General features: G+C 45.1%; 1 protein-coding gene across 7 annotated transcripts in view; it reads left to right on the top strand.

Moving 5' to 3' along the window:
* The window catches only part of arhgef11 (Rho guanine nucleotide exchange factor (GEF) 11), a 41,367-nt gene that overhangs the window by 14,314 nt on the left and 12,242 nt on the right, over positions 1–14,811 (top strand). For 4 of the 7 annotated variants that reach the window (XM_053681543.1, XM_053681542.1, XM_017472096.3 and 1 more), the window contains exons 11-33: positions 948–1,025; positions 1,487–1,555; positions 1,809–1,913; positions 2,210–2,308; positions 3,314–3,356; positions 4,333–4,429; positions 4,621–4,743; positions 6,061–6,084; positions 6,209–6,338; positions 7,027–7,123; positions 7,321–7,350; positions 8,216–8,336; positions 8,938–9,141; positions 9,535–9,582; positions 9,666–9,814; positions 10,201–10,341; positions 10,985–11,061; positions 11,758–11,883; positions 11,995–12,112; positions 12,305–12,483; positions 12,882–12,957; positions 13,457–13,633; positions 13,726–13,807. In XM_053681543.1, the coding sequence (XP_053537518.1) occupies positions 948–1,025; positions 1,487–1,555; positions 1,809–1,913; positions 2,210–2,308; positions 3,314–3,356; positions 4,333–4,429; positions 4,621–4,743; positions 6,061–6,084; positions 6,209–6,338; positions 7,027–7,123; positions 7,321–7,350; positions 8,216–8,336; positions 8,938–9,141; positions 9,535–9,582; positions 9,666–9,814; positions 10,201–10,341; positions 10,985–11,061; positions 11,758–11,883; positions 11,995–12,112; positions 12,305–12,483; positions 12,882–12,957; positions 13,457–13,633; positions 13,726–13,807 (2,393 nt within the window). The remainder of the gene's footprint in view (positions 1–947; positions 1,026–1,486; positions 1,556–1,808; positions 1,914–2,209; positions 2,309–3,313; positions 3,357–4,332; positions 4,430–4,620; positions 4,744–6,060; positions 6,085–6,208; positions 6,339–7,026; positions 7,124–7,320; positions 7,351–8,215; positions 8,337–8,937; positions 9,142–9,534; positions 9,583–9,665; positions 9,815–10,200; positions 10,342–10,984; positions 11,062–11,757; positions 11,884–11,994; positions 12,113–12,304; positions 12,484–12,881; positions 12,958–13,456; positions 13,634–13,725; positions 13,808–14,811) is intronic. The other 3 variants (XM_017472102.3, XM_017472097.3, XM_053681544.1) reach the window with 2 other exon arrangements.

The following is a 14,811-nucleotide window of genomic DNA, read 5'->3' as shown; positions in this document are numbered from 1 at the left end:
TCGGTGTGCCTGTATCACTCCGAGTGTTTCAGTGTCCTGCTTAATGACTGTTATGATGTTAGTGATGTTACTGTACTCCATTCTGTCTCTGTCTCTCTCTCTGTCTCTCTCTCTGTCTCTCTCTCTGTCTCTCTCTCTGTCTCTCTGTGTCTCTCTCTCTGTCTCTCTGTCTCTCTCTGTGTCTCTGTCTCTCTCTGTGTCTGTCTCTCTCTCTCTGTGTCTCTCTGTCTCTCTCTGTGTCTGTCTCTCTCTCTCTGTGTCTCTCTGTGTCTCTCTGTCTCTCTCTGTGTCTCTCTGTCTCTCTCTGTGTCTCTCTCTCTCTGTGTCTGTCTCTCTCTCTCTGTCTCTCTCTGTGTCTCTCTGTCTCCGTCTCTCTCTGTGTCTCTCTGTCTCTCTCTGTGTCTCCGTCTCTCTCTGTGTCTCTGTCTCTCTCTGTCTCTGTCTCTCTGTCTCTCTCTCTGTCTCTCTCTCTGTCTCTCTCTCTCTCTCTCTCTGTGTCTCCGTCTCTCTCTCTGTGTCTCTGTCTCTCTCTGTGTCTCTCTCTGTCTCTCTCTCTGTGTCTCTCTCTGTCTCTCTCTCTGTGTCTCTCTGTCTCTCTCTCTGTGTCTCTCTGTCTCTCTCTCTCTGTCTCTCTCTGTGTCTCTCTCTGTCTCTCTGTCTCTCTCTCTGTGTCTCTGTCTCTCTCTGTGTCTCTGTCTCTCTCTGTGTCTCTGTCTCTCTCTGATTCTCTCTCTCTCTGTCTCTCTCTCTCTCTCTGTCTCTCTCTCTGTCTCTCTCTCTGTCTCTCTCTCTGTCTCTCTCTCTCTCTCTCTCTGTCTCTCTCTCTCTCTCTGTCTCTCTCTGTCTCTCTCTCTCTCTCTGTCTCTCTGTCTCTCTCTGTCTCTCTCTGTCTCTCTCTCTCTCTCTGTCTCTCTGTCTCTCTCTCTCTCTGTCTCTCTCTCTGTCAGACATGCGAGAGTCCTTTCTCCTCTCCGTCCTCATCATTCAGGACTCCTCAACACCACAGACAAGGCTCTTTTGAATCAGTGAGACACACACACCTGCACGCGCACACACACACACCTGCGCGCACACACACACACCTGCGCACACACACACACCTGCGCACACACACGCACATACATGCAGGCACACTTTCCCTTATCTTTTAAAGGAATGTGTAGTTTTCCTCATACCACGAATGCAGTTAATCAGCTGATCTGTCTTTGGGGAATGACGCTTGCTTCATTCTTTTGGAGATAACGAGAAAGAAATCATTATTTTTTATATTTGTCTGAAATCTGTCACTTTATATGTACACACACACACACACACACACACACACACACACACACACAATGTTTTGAGGTAACACAATCTGGACTTTAAACTGGTATACATTGGAATAACCTCGACCCTGATTACACTGATTATTGTGATATGTATTTCATAATGAAATGTCCTGAACCTCTCCCTGACTGTAGTTTCTGTACTGGTCTGACTGTAGGCTGGGAAAGCTCATATAATCGGTCCAGAGGAAGAAGACGACGATTACGACGGATATATGACGAATGACGTGAGTCCTTCAATACACTACGATATGATTTTTTTTTTTTAAACCAGTTATAAAGAATTTCTCCACATGACTGATATTTTTCTTCTCGTCTCTCTCTCTCTCTCACTCGCTCGTACTCTTTCTCTCTCTCACTATCTCTCTCTCTCTCGCTTGCTGTCTCTCTCGTGCTCTCCCTCGCTCTCTCACTCAAATGCTCGTTCGCTCGCTGTCTCTCTCTCGCTCGTTCGCTCGCTCGCTCTCTCCCCCGCCTCAGATGGACGGCCCGTTTCAGGACATCGAGCTGCTGAAGACTCGTCCTGCTCACATGACTGTATTTATGAGATACATCTTCAGTCAGCTGTTGGACCCCAACCCACTGGTTAGTCCCAGTTTGTCTTTCTTCACTACTTTCTCTTTTGTTTTTGAACCCGAGACACTCTACAAAAAATTTAGCTCATAAATATAATCCAGCTCTCCGAATATTAGGTAAATGTGTAATAATAATAATAATAATAATAATAATAATAATACAACAATATTTTCTTGGATTTTTACATTTTTTTATTATTCCAAATTTTGAAAATGGATACCGTGCATCAAGATGGTACTTCATCACAGATCTCTACGTTTGACTGAGTGTGTGTGTGTGTGCGTGTGTGTGTGTGTGTCCTGTAGCTCTTCTATCTCTCTGTCGAGGCTTACCTGGGTTCGAGTATTAAAGACGCCCGTACTGTCGCGCCCCAGATCTGCTCTCACTTCCTGGACCCCGACGCTGTGAGTTTACATCGTCTCCACACGGCCACTGATATCATCAACACTTCATTCATTCTCTCATTACCACATTATTTCCTATCTCACGCCGACACCGCACACCCCTTCTATAGATTTTAAATTACGATCTGATTACAGAGATCCTTCTCAGTACCTGTTTATTATTTGACCTGGTTCAGTAGTTGTGCTGTTCCTATGCCGAGCTGTTACTATAGAGACGATCGCGTAAGAGAACCGGCGAGTGATTTGAGTTGCGGTCGGGGCGGCTGTTCTAGAAAATCAGCACCTTTTGAAGTTTGAGCATCATAGAGATGGAAATGAACCCGTCTGTGTGCACTGATCAGCACCGCGACACGGTGTGACCTCACCACACTGAAATATTCACTCACCTTGTTCATCTCTCTCTCTCTCTCTCTCTCTCTCTCTCTCTCTCTCTCTCTCTCTCTTGCTCTCTGTCTCTCTCTCTCTGATTCTCTCCCTCTCTTGCTCTCGCTCACCCTCTCTGTCTCTCTCTCTTGCTCTCGCTCACCCTCTCTGTCTCTCTCTCTTGCTCTCGCTCACCCTCTCTGTCTCTCGCTCTGTTTCTCTCTCTCTTGCTCTCGCTCACCCTCTCTGTCTCTCTCTCTGATTCTCTCTCTTGCTCTCGCTCACCCTCTCTGTCTCCCTCTCTTGCTCTCGCTCGCTCTCTCTCTCTTTCTCTCTGATTCTTTCTATCTCTTTTGCTCTCACTCGCTCTCTTTGTCTCTCTCTGTCTCTCTCTCTCTCTCTCTCTCTCTCTCTCTCTCTCTCCTTCTCTGATTCTTTCTCTATTTTGCTCTCGCTCACCCTCTCTGTCTCTCTCGGATTCTTTCTCTATTTTGCTTTCGCTCTCTCTCTCTCTCTCTCTCTCTGTCTCTCTCTGATTCTCTCTCTGCCTGTTTCGCTCTCTCTCTCTGTCTGTGTCTCTCTCTGTCTCGCTCTCTGTCTGTCTCTCTCTCTCTCTCTCTCTCTCTCTCTGTGTGTTCTCAGCCTCTGAAGATTAAAGTCAGAGATGAGTATCTGACAGACATAGGTAAGTCCTGGTGATTCCATGTTTATATTTGGGCATGTAGATGTAGATGTGTGGGAGTGGAGTTCAAGCGTTTTAGCGTTTCAGCTGCAAGAGTGTAAGGTTTCATCCCGGTTTCACTGAAAGGCGCTCCGCCTTTCCCTACATTTATTACCTCATCTAATTCCGGTAAAACAACCTTACATACTTTTACGATATAAAGAACGATAAGTTTACATTGGACATTAGTTCCTGCTTTGATCACCGGTTTCTGTCCAGTGGGCTCCAACAAAGCCGCAATTATGCAGGATTTCGTTTCTAATCGAATGCGTCCATTTTCATTACAGATTATATCATTGCCAACGACTTCAGGGAAAAGTGGAGTCTTTGAAATGTTTGCGCGAGTTTTATTAGCGTTTCCTGCGTCCCTCGTCGGCTTTAACGACCGCGTGCACTCGAGCAGCACGGACTCTTAAAGTTTGAGCAAAACGTCACGATCGAATCCAGAATCCAAATCGGAGTGTCGTCTGATCGCACGCTTTAGATTAGACATGAGCAAAATCTGAACAGAGCAGTCAACGTGTCACACTTTTACTTGCACGTAAATATCGACCTAGAAAAAGCGCCGAATCTTGAATGTTAAATATTTAACATTTTGAACGTTTACTTTTATTTATTTATAAAATAAATATTTCTCAATTCTAAAACCTTTTCTTTCTCATTTTAAATGAGAGGACAACAATCCCAGATTTTCAATGTGGTCTCAGACGTTTTTGTCTTTAAAGTTGAAAGTTTGTTAGTGAAGTTGTTGTATGTTACACACACACACACACTCACACACACACACACTTTTTTTGGGGTGGTTTTCCTGAATTCAGCCACAGCGACATCTGACGTGTTTTCACGTGTGTGTAGATTAGACTCTGCTGCGATCTGTAGATTAGACCCGGTGAAAGCTGAGGTTTCAGTGTTGATGCGGAGCGATGTTTGTCGTGTGCAGAGTCTCGTCTGCACGCTCAGGAGGACATCAGAGGTCCGCTGTCCGAGCTCCAGCAGCAGGTCCTTCCAGAGATCCAGGACCAAATACAGGACTACAGGTACACACCCTGACTGATCTCAGCTGGAATGAGTTTCTCATCGTATAAAAATGTCTGAAATGCTTGATCGTTGGTTGAATTTAACGTGAAATCTGTATGATCCTTGTAGACTAGACCGTCCCTGTGACTCGGCTGTCTGCAGTTATTAACGTGGAGTTCTATGCTAATATAATTACTGCGTTATAATGCAGGAATAAGCAGCTCATGGGGCTGGGCTCCCTGTTCGGAGAGAGCGATCTTCAGCAGTTAGACGGCGACCCGGCGAAAGAGAGACAGGTGGTGGACAGACAGATCACGGCGCTGTGGGAACTGCTGTGAGAAGAATTTCTTTTAAATCACTGATTGGTGTAAATTTGTGAATATGAAAATGGGGTTTTGTATTTGAATGCAGAATGGGGCTTTTTTTTTTTTTTTTACTGTATAAATGTATTTTATTATTATTATTATTATTACACAGATCATTTCTGTATGGGTGAAACTGAAGGGTATTTAGCAGAAAATTATTAGTAAGGCTGGGCGATATGACTGAAATATCACATCCCGATGTTTCAGGACGTTTCTATGGTAATACAGCATGTATGAAGGTTTCCTAATAAGCGACGCGGTAAAGCGGTGTAAATATAAAGCTGTCAGAATTAGTTTGATGTGCAGAAATATAAAAGAGGGAAATGAAGCAATCCGTTCATTTTGTAACAGTAGCGGTGTAACAGTACATCATGACACGATGCATCAGGATGCAAACAGAAAAGTGGAAATGTGTGATATGCGCTTTAAATATGATGCAATACCGTTAAACTACATCGAATACCTGAGGTCACAGTTTGCGTGACCCACAGAATTAAAATGTATAGAGGGCATGCCGGTCACGTGACGGCAGGAGAGTTGAGTGACGTCATGTAGATCTCGATTGTCTAGCTGCGACTAGAACACGTGCGGACTGGGATGAACACTGCGACGGGAATCACCCGCACTTGTGAACTGACCGATAGCTCCGAATTGGAAAGACTGACACGTGTCGTACGCCGGCACTACACGTGTTATATTCCGGCACGTGTCATACTCTGTACATTTACACGACCACCTTATGACGGTCATCATACCGAAGTTTATTCCGGTGATCAGTCAGAAGTATCGATTTACACCCGACGGTTCACTCGGAGGGGAAAAGTGCACAACATGGCAGCAGGAGTTTGTCCCCACCGGGCCGTGCTGGTGTAGACGAAGCCGATTAAGGGATTAAAACACGTCTGTGTGTATAGTGAGGCTTTTTGTTCCAGTCTAATAAAATTCCCTGTTAAATCAGGACAAGCAGAGCGGACGTCAGATGATATAACAAAATTAAAGTATGGAGGTACAAAGGTTACTGCTAGTAAAATCCCCAACACACCTCATCATGCGGTCACATGACACGTCCTGCACATAAACATGAGCTCAGTCACAGACGCAGGTGCACACATGTCACATGACGGCTTCCCGAGGACCCGCAGATGTAGACCTGACGACTTGGGAAAAGCCAGAAGTACGGGTGGAGCGAAAGAGCGTTTGCGTTCGACTCGGTTCATTCAGACTGCCGTGTGTTGCGTGATGGTAGTAAAAGATTTAACCTTTGGTATCTTTTGTTTTATTTGCAGCTCAAAGCACGAAGAGGAGAGAAGGTAGGAACGAACGCTCACTAATCATCTCTGCGTTGCTGACCAACTCTCTGTTTATTAGGACTTTGTTGTTTTTTTTTAAAAAGAATAAATGTATAATAAATTCTTGCGTGTGGTGTTTGGTCAGTTCCCCGTTAGCATCAGCCATCACTCTTTACCTGCGGCACGCCGGGGTCAAGCTGAGAGATTCCAAACTGTTCCCAGGACTCAGCACCGAGAAGGAAAAGTGGCTTGCTTTCTTCCCCAAGACCAAGAGGGTACACTCGTTTTTCTCCTCACTTCACCTTCTGTGTGCTTACGACTAATAGTACAACTTTTTTTTTATTATATATATATAAACACGTGTAGCGTTATAAAATCGAGCCGAGTCATGAGTGCCACATTAATGACTGCATATGTTTTACTCAATGTCTGCGCTCTTTATTTAAAGCGACCCTTCGTGCCGTATCTTCCTCACCGCAGGGTAAACAGCACGTGTTTGGGTTAGAGAAGATGATTAAGGCTGTGTTATAGTTCTGTATGATTCAAAAGAGTGAATCAGTTATTTAGTAGAATTATTAAATATGACTCAGTCAAGCGTTTCTATCCGAGCGGTACAGTGTTCTTCGATTAGTAGGGTATTAAATCAGAAGTCTGATTTTTTTTTTTATTATTGTTATTATTTCGTATTTTAAATACATGCTGTTAATCTGTGACCAATTTTAATTTGAATATTTTTTATTATTATTATCTTTTTGTATCTGATCTTTTTGAAGTAATAGCTAAGGAATGAAACATGACCTGGCGTGCTGTAATGGGAAAATAATCAGCGATGGGGTGGTGTGATGCGGCCTGACGCGACGCACATCAGCATATGCGGTTCAAATTTTGTGATGGGTTATATAGGGTTTGCGTTTGTCGTACCGGTTACAATGTTTGGACTTGTGTGTATTACTTGTGTTACAGCAGCTGAGCGGCACAAAGAAAGAGAAGGATGGAGAGGATAAGAAGAGAAATCCGATCTTAAAGTACATCGGCAAACCCAGGAGCACGTCCCAATCCAGTAAACACACACACACACACACTTAAACACGCTGCTTCAGCACTCAGTGAATTGTGTTCATCCTTCACCGTTGTCACTGATCTCAGTTTGAATTATTTCGTTTTCTCTCAACTTGATTTGTGATTTATTTATTTATTTTTTTTATCAGTACTGCTATGATTTTATTGAGTTTTTTTCCCTGCGTGTTTTTTTTCCAGCGTTCCATGTCCCGTTATCCCCTACAGAAGGTACATGTCTCTCCCACTGAATTCCCATCATTCCCATAACCCAGCCTTGGTTCAGTTCTTTTTTTCTTTCTTTTTTCATTTGTAGTATTTTTTTGGTTCATACTTTATTATTGCTCTTTCTCTCTTGTGCTCTCTCTCTCTCTCTCTCTCGCTCCTCTCTCTCTTTCTCTCGCTCCTCTCTTTCGCTCCTTTCTCGCTCCTCCCTTTCTCTCTCTCTTTCTCTCGCTCCTCTCTTTCTCTCGCTCCTCTCTTTCTCTCACTCCTCTCTTTCGCTCCTTTCTCGCTCCGCCCTCTCTCTCTCTCTCTTTCTCTCACTCCTCTCTTTCGCTCCTTTCTCGCTCCTCCCTTTCTCTCTCTCTTTCTCTCGCTCCTCTCTTTCGCTCCTTTCTCGCTCCTCCCTCTCTCTCTCTCTCTCTTTCTCTCGCTCCTCTCTTTCGCTCCTTTCTCTCTCCTGTCTTCTCTATCTTTCTCTTGCACCTCTCTCTTCCTCTCTCCTCTCTCTCTCTCTCTTTCTCTCTCTTGTTGTCTCTCTCTCTCTCTCGCTCCTCTCTCTCTTTCTCTCACTCCTCTCCTTCGCTCCTTTCTCGCTCCTCCCTCTCTCTCTCTCTTTCTCTCGCTCCTCTCTTTCGCTCCTTTCCCTCTCCTCTGTCTTCTCTCTCTTTCTCTTGCACCTCTCTCTTCCTCTCTCCTCTCTCTCTCTCTTTCTCTCTCTTGTTGTCTCTCTCTCTCCTCTCTCTCTCTTTCTCTCTCTTTCCTATCTCTCTCTCCTCTCGCTCTCTTTCTCTCCTCTCTCTCTCTCTCTCTCTCTCTCTCTCTCTCTCTCTCTCTCTCTCTCTCTCTCTCTCTCTCTCTGTGGCTGTGCTAGTGCGTGCAGGTAACGTGCGGAACATTATACAGCAGTTTGAGAACCACACAGACGGTGAGGAGGGGGAGAACGAAGGGCAGAGACTCTCCACTGGCAGCCTTGGGGATGAGAGCATGGACAGGTGTGTGTTGTTAAAGGGTGTATTCATACGGATATAAATCATATTCGCCCAACTGGAAATTTAAGAGCTGTAACATGACTGCCAGTAAAAAAAAAAGAAGACACTCTTCTCAAAGGCATTTCTACGATACACGATCTGCATCATAATGAATAGGTTTGCTCACAAACTGCCAGCAAAACCGTAACGTTAAGTATTTTATTGTCTGTAAACATGTATTATTCACTTTCATTTTTTAACATAAAGTAAAAGATTTTATTTATCTAACAAAATGTGTAAGGATGAAAAGGAGGAAAAAATAACTAAAAATGTATAACAATTTCTTTTGCAAAATGAAAGACTAAGCACACATCTTTCTATCTCTCTCGCTCTCTCTCTCTCTCTCTCTCTATATATATATATATATATATATATATATATATATATATATATATATATATATATATATACACACACACCACAATATTCACTATGTCTCAGAAAAGCAGGTTATGAAATATCACAATATTGACATGATCTCATCACATCAGCCCTTGAGAGTGTTTCTCAAGTGTGTTAAAAATATATATATATATAAATTTTATTTTCTCTCGCTCTCTCTCAGTCCTACAGTGTCTGTGCGTTTGGCTCGCAGCGAGTCCTTGAAGGCTCAGGGCGAGGGGCGACGACGTGGAGGAGGAACGGCGGTGGAGACTGTTCCCCGTTCCCGTAGCGACGTCGACATGGAAGACTGCGACGAAAGGGAAGGGCCAGGACTCCGCCCATTACATCACAGCGCTTCTTCCTCGGCTTCCAGCAGCTCAGCAAGGTGAGAAACACGCGCACACACACGAGTTTGTAAGGAGATTAGCATCGTTGTCAGAGTAGCAAAGCAAGTTAAAGGTCCTACATGCGTACACTCGTTGATGCATCAACAGTCTCATATGTCCTTCAAAGCTTTCCTTTCTTTTTTAAAGTCTTTATACGTGTTCTTGAGGAGTCGTATACAACAGGATTGGTCCACAGACAGTTGTTTGGATTTGAAATGTTGCTGAAATCACAGCTCTGTGATGCGCATATATGTTGAAAATTAATGGCCCCCCCTGTAGCGTTGTTTCCGGAGGGATAAATTATCGGTTTGTTTCTTGGCAAAACAGCACGCAGTGACATTAACCTTTGAACCCATGACGGTTTATTCTAAAAGGCTTTCTTCCATTTCCAGGTCACTCGAGAATCCCACGCCACCTTACACCCCTCGCTCCAGACGCAGGTATGAAGCCGAGACGTCCGGTCCAGAACGTGTTCGTTTTTCCACAGCCTGTCTGTGACCTCTTTTCTCTGATGTTGCGTTAGGAGTGTGGACACGCCGTTGGCGTTGTTACCGGACGCTCCTCCTCTGGAAGAGGACGTTGTTGACTCTCAGAACTGGCAGGAGACGGTGGAGGCGCACACGCTCCAGTCCCTCAGCTCGCGCGAGATCGACCGGCAGGCGGTCATATACGGTAGAATACACACACCAGCGCACTGTTTCACACAATAACACGCTGTAAAGCATTAAAACATATAACCCCGTAAGACTAGACATGAATATGCTTTATCCATAGTTTTTCATTTAACACGGACTGCGATTCTGTGTCACATCGCATCACATTGTGAGATTGATCACACATTATAATATCAACAACATTTGGAACATACCACTCCTTCTATCCACTACTTCAATCAAATCTCTGTACTAGCTGTTTTTTGCTTTCTATTTGTTTCCAGACAATATGGCGGATTTCCCACGAGTCACCGACGTTAGATCTTGATCTTTACTATGATCTGATCACTTCGATACTCATGAAGGATAAAAAAAAAAAACATCTTCTTTTTCTTCCTCTCTCAGAGTTATTCACGACGGAAGCATCTCACCTGCGGACGCTCAGGGTTCTGGATCAGGTGTTCTTCCAGAAAATGAGAAACCTTCTGACCTCAGACGAGCTTTCCTGCATCTTCCCTAACCTTCCTCAAGTCTACGAGCTGCATGGTCGGTTTCTTTCTCAGATTGTGTCTGTATCCGGGTTCCGATCTAGAAAAACGTCAATAGTGCCGCGTACAAATTCAGATGTGACTACCGTGTCAGGATTTTAATTTTATTTTAAAGAGGGTGCCAATACTATTGATTACGAATATCTTTATTAGTATCGGCGGCCTCGGAGTTTGTCAGAGAAATATACCTGAACACACAGGATCGTGAAAACCAAGTCTGGAGCAAAGTTATGGAGTTTTGGATACAAAAGAAAAATCTCAAGCTTTGAACATCTCACTGAGGAATATTTCATTTAATTTAAACGTTCCTTTATTATATAAATGTAAAGAATACGGCACAATTGCAGCTCTGCAATAGCTCTAGAAACGTCCATGACCAGGTAAAGAGAGCGTTAGTCAGAGAAGAAACCAAGGGGTGCACTGGGTAAATCTGAGCATGATGCTACCACCACCATGCTTCTTTGTGCTTCAAGATTTCTGCTCTGTAATTTGGGGATCATGTAAACGAATCCTGGTGTGTATATCTGCTCGAAATTACCCCCCAAAAAAATGATGAGAGAGTTTTGACTTCCACTCTTTTATTGATTTATTGATTTATTTATTTATTTCCCCCCGACTGTAATGGTGTGTTTGTGTTGCAGCGAGCCTGTGCGAATCCATGAAGAAGCTGAGGGAATCTCCGATAGTCCAAGGCATCGGAGACATCATGCTGGCTAGAGTGAGTGCCGTCCTCGTCCTTATAACTAACGATATTTCTGCAGTCCTCGACGTTGCCGAGAGCGAGACCAAGGCCCTTTTTACACTAGTGCGTTTCCGTTTTAAAACGCGTAACCGTTGCTATGGTTACGCCTGTCGTCTACACTACTCCGGCGTTTTCCATCCTCGGAAACGCAGAAGACCCGGTTTTAGTTTGAAAACTCCGGGCTCGCGTTTCAGTGTAAACGTGCCGAAACGAAGGCGGGGCTTCACCCAAACTCACTTCCTGATTGGTTCTCTTGGATCGTTGTGTATCCTTCCCTGATTCGTCAAGCCCCTACCGTATGACCGTTACGCCACCTTGATTGTACACACAACAACACGGAGACTGAACCGCGAGCTTTGCTGGCTCTGTCTTCATTCTCAGCAGCCATTGTGCAGTTATATTCGGTATTTTATATAAACACTGCAGCTGCTGCACGCGCAAGAGGCGAGCCGCGATTAGAGAAATCGCCAGCGAATCTCATTTCAAGCGGCGTAAGCACTACATGGAACACGCACGGTTTGGACTAGCAACCGACTTCCTGTTTACACTTGTATGCACATGCCCAGTGTGCACGAATGGTCATGTGACATGCGTTTTCGGTGGTGTAGTGTGGACGGAGATCGTTTGTGAAATGTTATATTGCTTAATAAGTGTGTCGTGTGTGTGTGTTAGTTTGAAGATGCAGCCGGAGAGGAGTTTCAGGAGCAGGTGTCTCACCTGTGCAGTCAGCAGAGTCAGGCACTGGAGCTCATCAAGAACAAACAGCGCAAAGACCCTCGCTTCACTCACCTCATACAGGTAATATCTGTCCTGTGAGAAGCTTTAGACTACTCTCGCACTAGGTGTGTTTGGTCTTGCTGGCGCGTTGTGTCTTGCTGGTGTTTAACCGGCCGTGTCGCGTACGGTTAGGAGTGCGAGGCGAGTCCTCACTGCCGCCGGCTCCAGCTCAAGGACCTGCTAGTGTCGGAGATGCAGAGACTCACCAAGTACCCCCTGCTGCTGGATAACATCATCAAACACACAGACGGTGCGTACGGAGACACAACACCACCATGTTTCAGCCCTTTATCACGTGCACGTTTAAAATACTCTGTCCTGATGTAGATCAGGCGCCTATTCTGAAATCGTTTAAACACGACCGATACGTTCAAAACACGAGCTCCACTGTAGCTCCTCCCAGCTAGAACTCATCAAACACTGTACCGCTTCTCCGCTACAGCCGGTTCTCCAGACCTGCAGCCGCTGCTGAGGGCGCAGGTGTGTTGCCGTGGGATACTGCAGGCCGTCAACGAGGTCGTCAGGGAGACAGAGCACCGGCATCTGCTCAGCCAGTACCAGCGCAGGCTGGACTTGTCACCTCTGGAGAGACAGGCCAATCCCGTTGCAGTACAGTTCAAGGTACCGCCCACCCTGTCCCGCCCATCAGCCGTCTTTCTGTGTTAGAGCGATGGCTATAAAATATCAATTATTCAGTGTGCTCACGCATGCAGAGATCAAACTTTCTCTCTCTTTCTTTCTCTCTCTCTCTCTCTTCCTCTCTTTTTCTGTTTCTTTCTCATTCACTTTCTTTCTCTCTCTCTCTCTCTCTCTCTCTTTCTTTCTCATTCACTTTCTTTCTCTCTCTTTCTTTCTTTCTCTCTCTCTCTTCCTCTCTTTTTCTGTTTCTCTCTCTCTCTCTCTTTCTTTCTCTTTCGCTCTCTCTTTCTCTCTCTCTATTTCTCTCTCTCTTCCACTCTCCCTCTCTCTCTCTCTCTCTCTCTCTCTCTCTCTCTCTCTCTCTCTCTCTCTCTCTGTAGAATCTGGACTTGACCACAAAGAGGATGATTCATGAAGGTCCTCTAACGTGGAAAGTCAGTAAAGACAAAGCTATAGGTAAGAACCCCTGACTCGAACTGATAACCGTCTCATCACAATTATGAACGCTCAAAAGTGTCCAAAGTTTTCTTGAATATCTCCTTTCATCTGCATCAGACACTGTAAATGAATCATCCCACTATCCCTCAAACCCGTTAGTAGTCAACGTGTTGCTTCATGAATTTAATCCCCTCGATTTGTCTGTGTTGCTCTCCCCGCCCCGTTGGCGTTTCGGGCGATTACTGTCGCTTTAACTCGCACTGGAATCGACACCTTTATGGCTACGATGGTGCTTCACTTCACAGCGGATATGAAATCTCGGCTGATAATCCGTTAACGGTCCAACTTAAAGCTCGATTGGAGTGAAAATACCTTTATTTACATACACATACTGGAATAGGGCAAATCAGTTGAAGCCGTATCCGAGTGTGAGTGTTTTGTCTGTGGTATTTTGTCTCTTTGGCGTGTAAAAGGATATGTTGTATCCATTTTCACTTTGTGTGTGTGTGTGTTTCAGACGTCCAAGCTGTACTGCTCTCAGACCTGTTGGTGCTCCTCCAGAGAGGTCCGGACGACCGCCTGATCCTGCGCTGTCCGTCACGCTCGCTGGGCGGAGGCGGGAACACGGACCAAAAAACGCCATTTTCCCCCGTGGTTCGCCTCAATTCTTCCCTCGTCAGATCTAACGCCACAGGTATGTGCGGACTTCTGTAGTGTGCTCTGCTGGGAAATCGTTCGTGGGAGACTTTGTTTGATCAATATTGTGTGTGTGTGTGTGCGCTTCAGATAACAAAGCCCTGTATGTAGTCAGCACGTCTGAAACACAGATGTACGAGCTGGTGGCCGGAACGTCTTCAGAGAGAAACACGTGAGTTCATTTATTTATTTATTTATTTATTTATTTATTGCCGTGACATCAGTCAAGCAGCACGTTATAGCAGCATTACGGTCATATTATATACTGGATGATGAAGGTTATAATCACATGCATGATGATGATGAGTGTGTGTATATATATTCTCTATTGTATCAACTAACTCCGATAAGCTGGGCTCGGAAATTAGAATAAGAGGAAAAACTCTTCAGCTGCACACACTATTAGGTGATAGCAGTTATTATACTGGTTAAAGAGAATATGAGAGTATACATCGATCAGCCATAACGTTGAATCCACTGACTGATGAAGTGAACAACATTGATTATCTGGTTACTTTGGGACCTGACAGGGGGTGGGGTATATTAGGCAGCAAGTGAACAGTCAGTTCTTGAAGCTGATGTGTAGGAAGCAGGATAAATGGGCAAGCGTAAGGATCTATGCGACTTTGACAAGGCTGAATTGTGATGGTTTGACGACTGGGTCGGAGCATCTCCGAAACACCAGGTCTTGTGTGGTGATCCTGGTATGCGGTGGTTCGTACATACCAAAAGTGGTCCAAGGAAGGACAACTGGTGCACCGGGGACAGGGTCATAGCCACCCAAGGGTCAATGATGCGTGTGAGGTGCGAAGGCTAGTCCGTCTGGTCCGATCCCACAGAAGAGCTACAAATTGCTGACGACGTTAATGCTGGCTCTGATAGAAAGGTGTCAGAACACACAGTGCATCACAGCGTGCTGTGTCTGGGGCTGCGTAGCTGCAGACCGGTCAGAGTGCCCATGCTGACTCATGTCCAGCAATGGGCATATGAGCATCAGAACTGGACAGTGGTGCAGTGGAAGAAGGAAGGTGGTCTGGTTCGATGAATCACATTGTCTTTTACATCATGTGGACGGCCAGGGGCGTGCGTGTCGCTTACCTGGGGTAGAAATATCACCAGGATGCACTATGGGAAGAAGACAAGCCGGAGGAGGCAGCGTGATGCTCTGGGAAATGT

Source organism: Ictalurus punctatus, chromosome 7 (genome assembly GCF_001660625.3).
Source record: "Ictalurus punctatus breed USDA103 chromosome 7, Coco_2.0, whole genome shotgun sequence".
NCBI lineage: Eukaryota > Metazoa > Chordata > Actinopteri > Siluriformes > Ictaluridae > Ictalurus > Ictalurus punctatus.
This window is presented reverse-complemented; position numbering and strand designations above follow the sequence as displayed.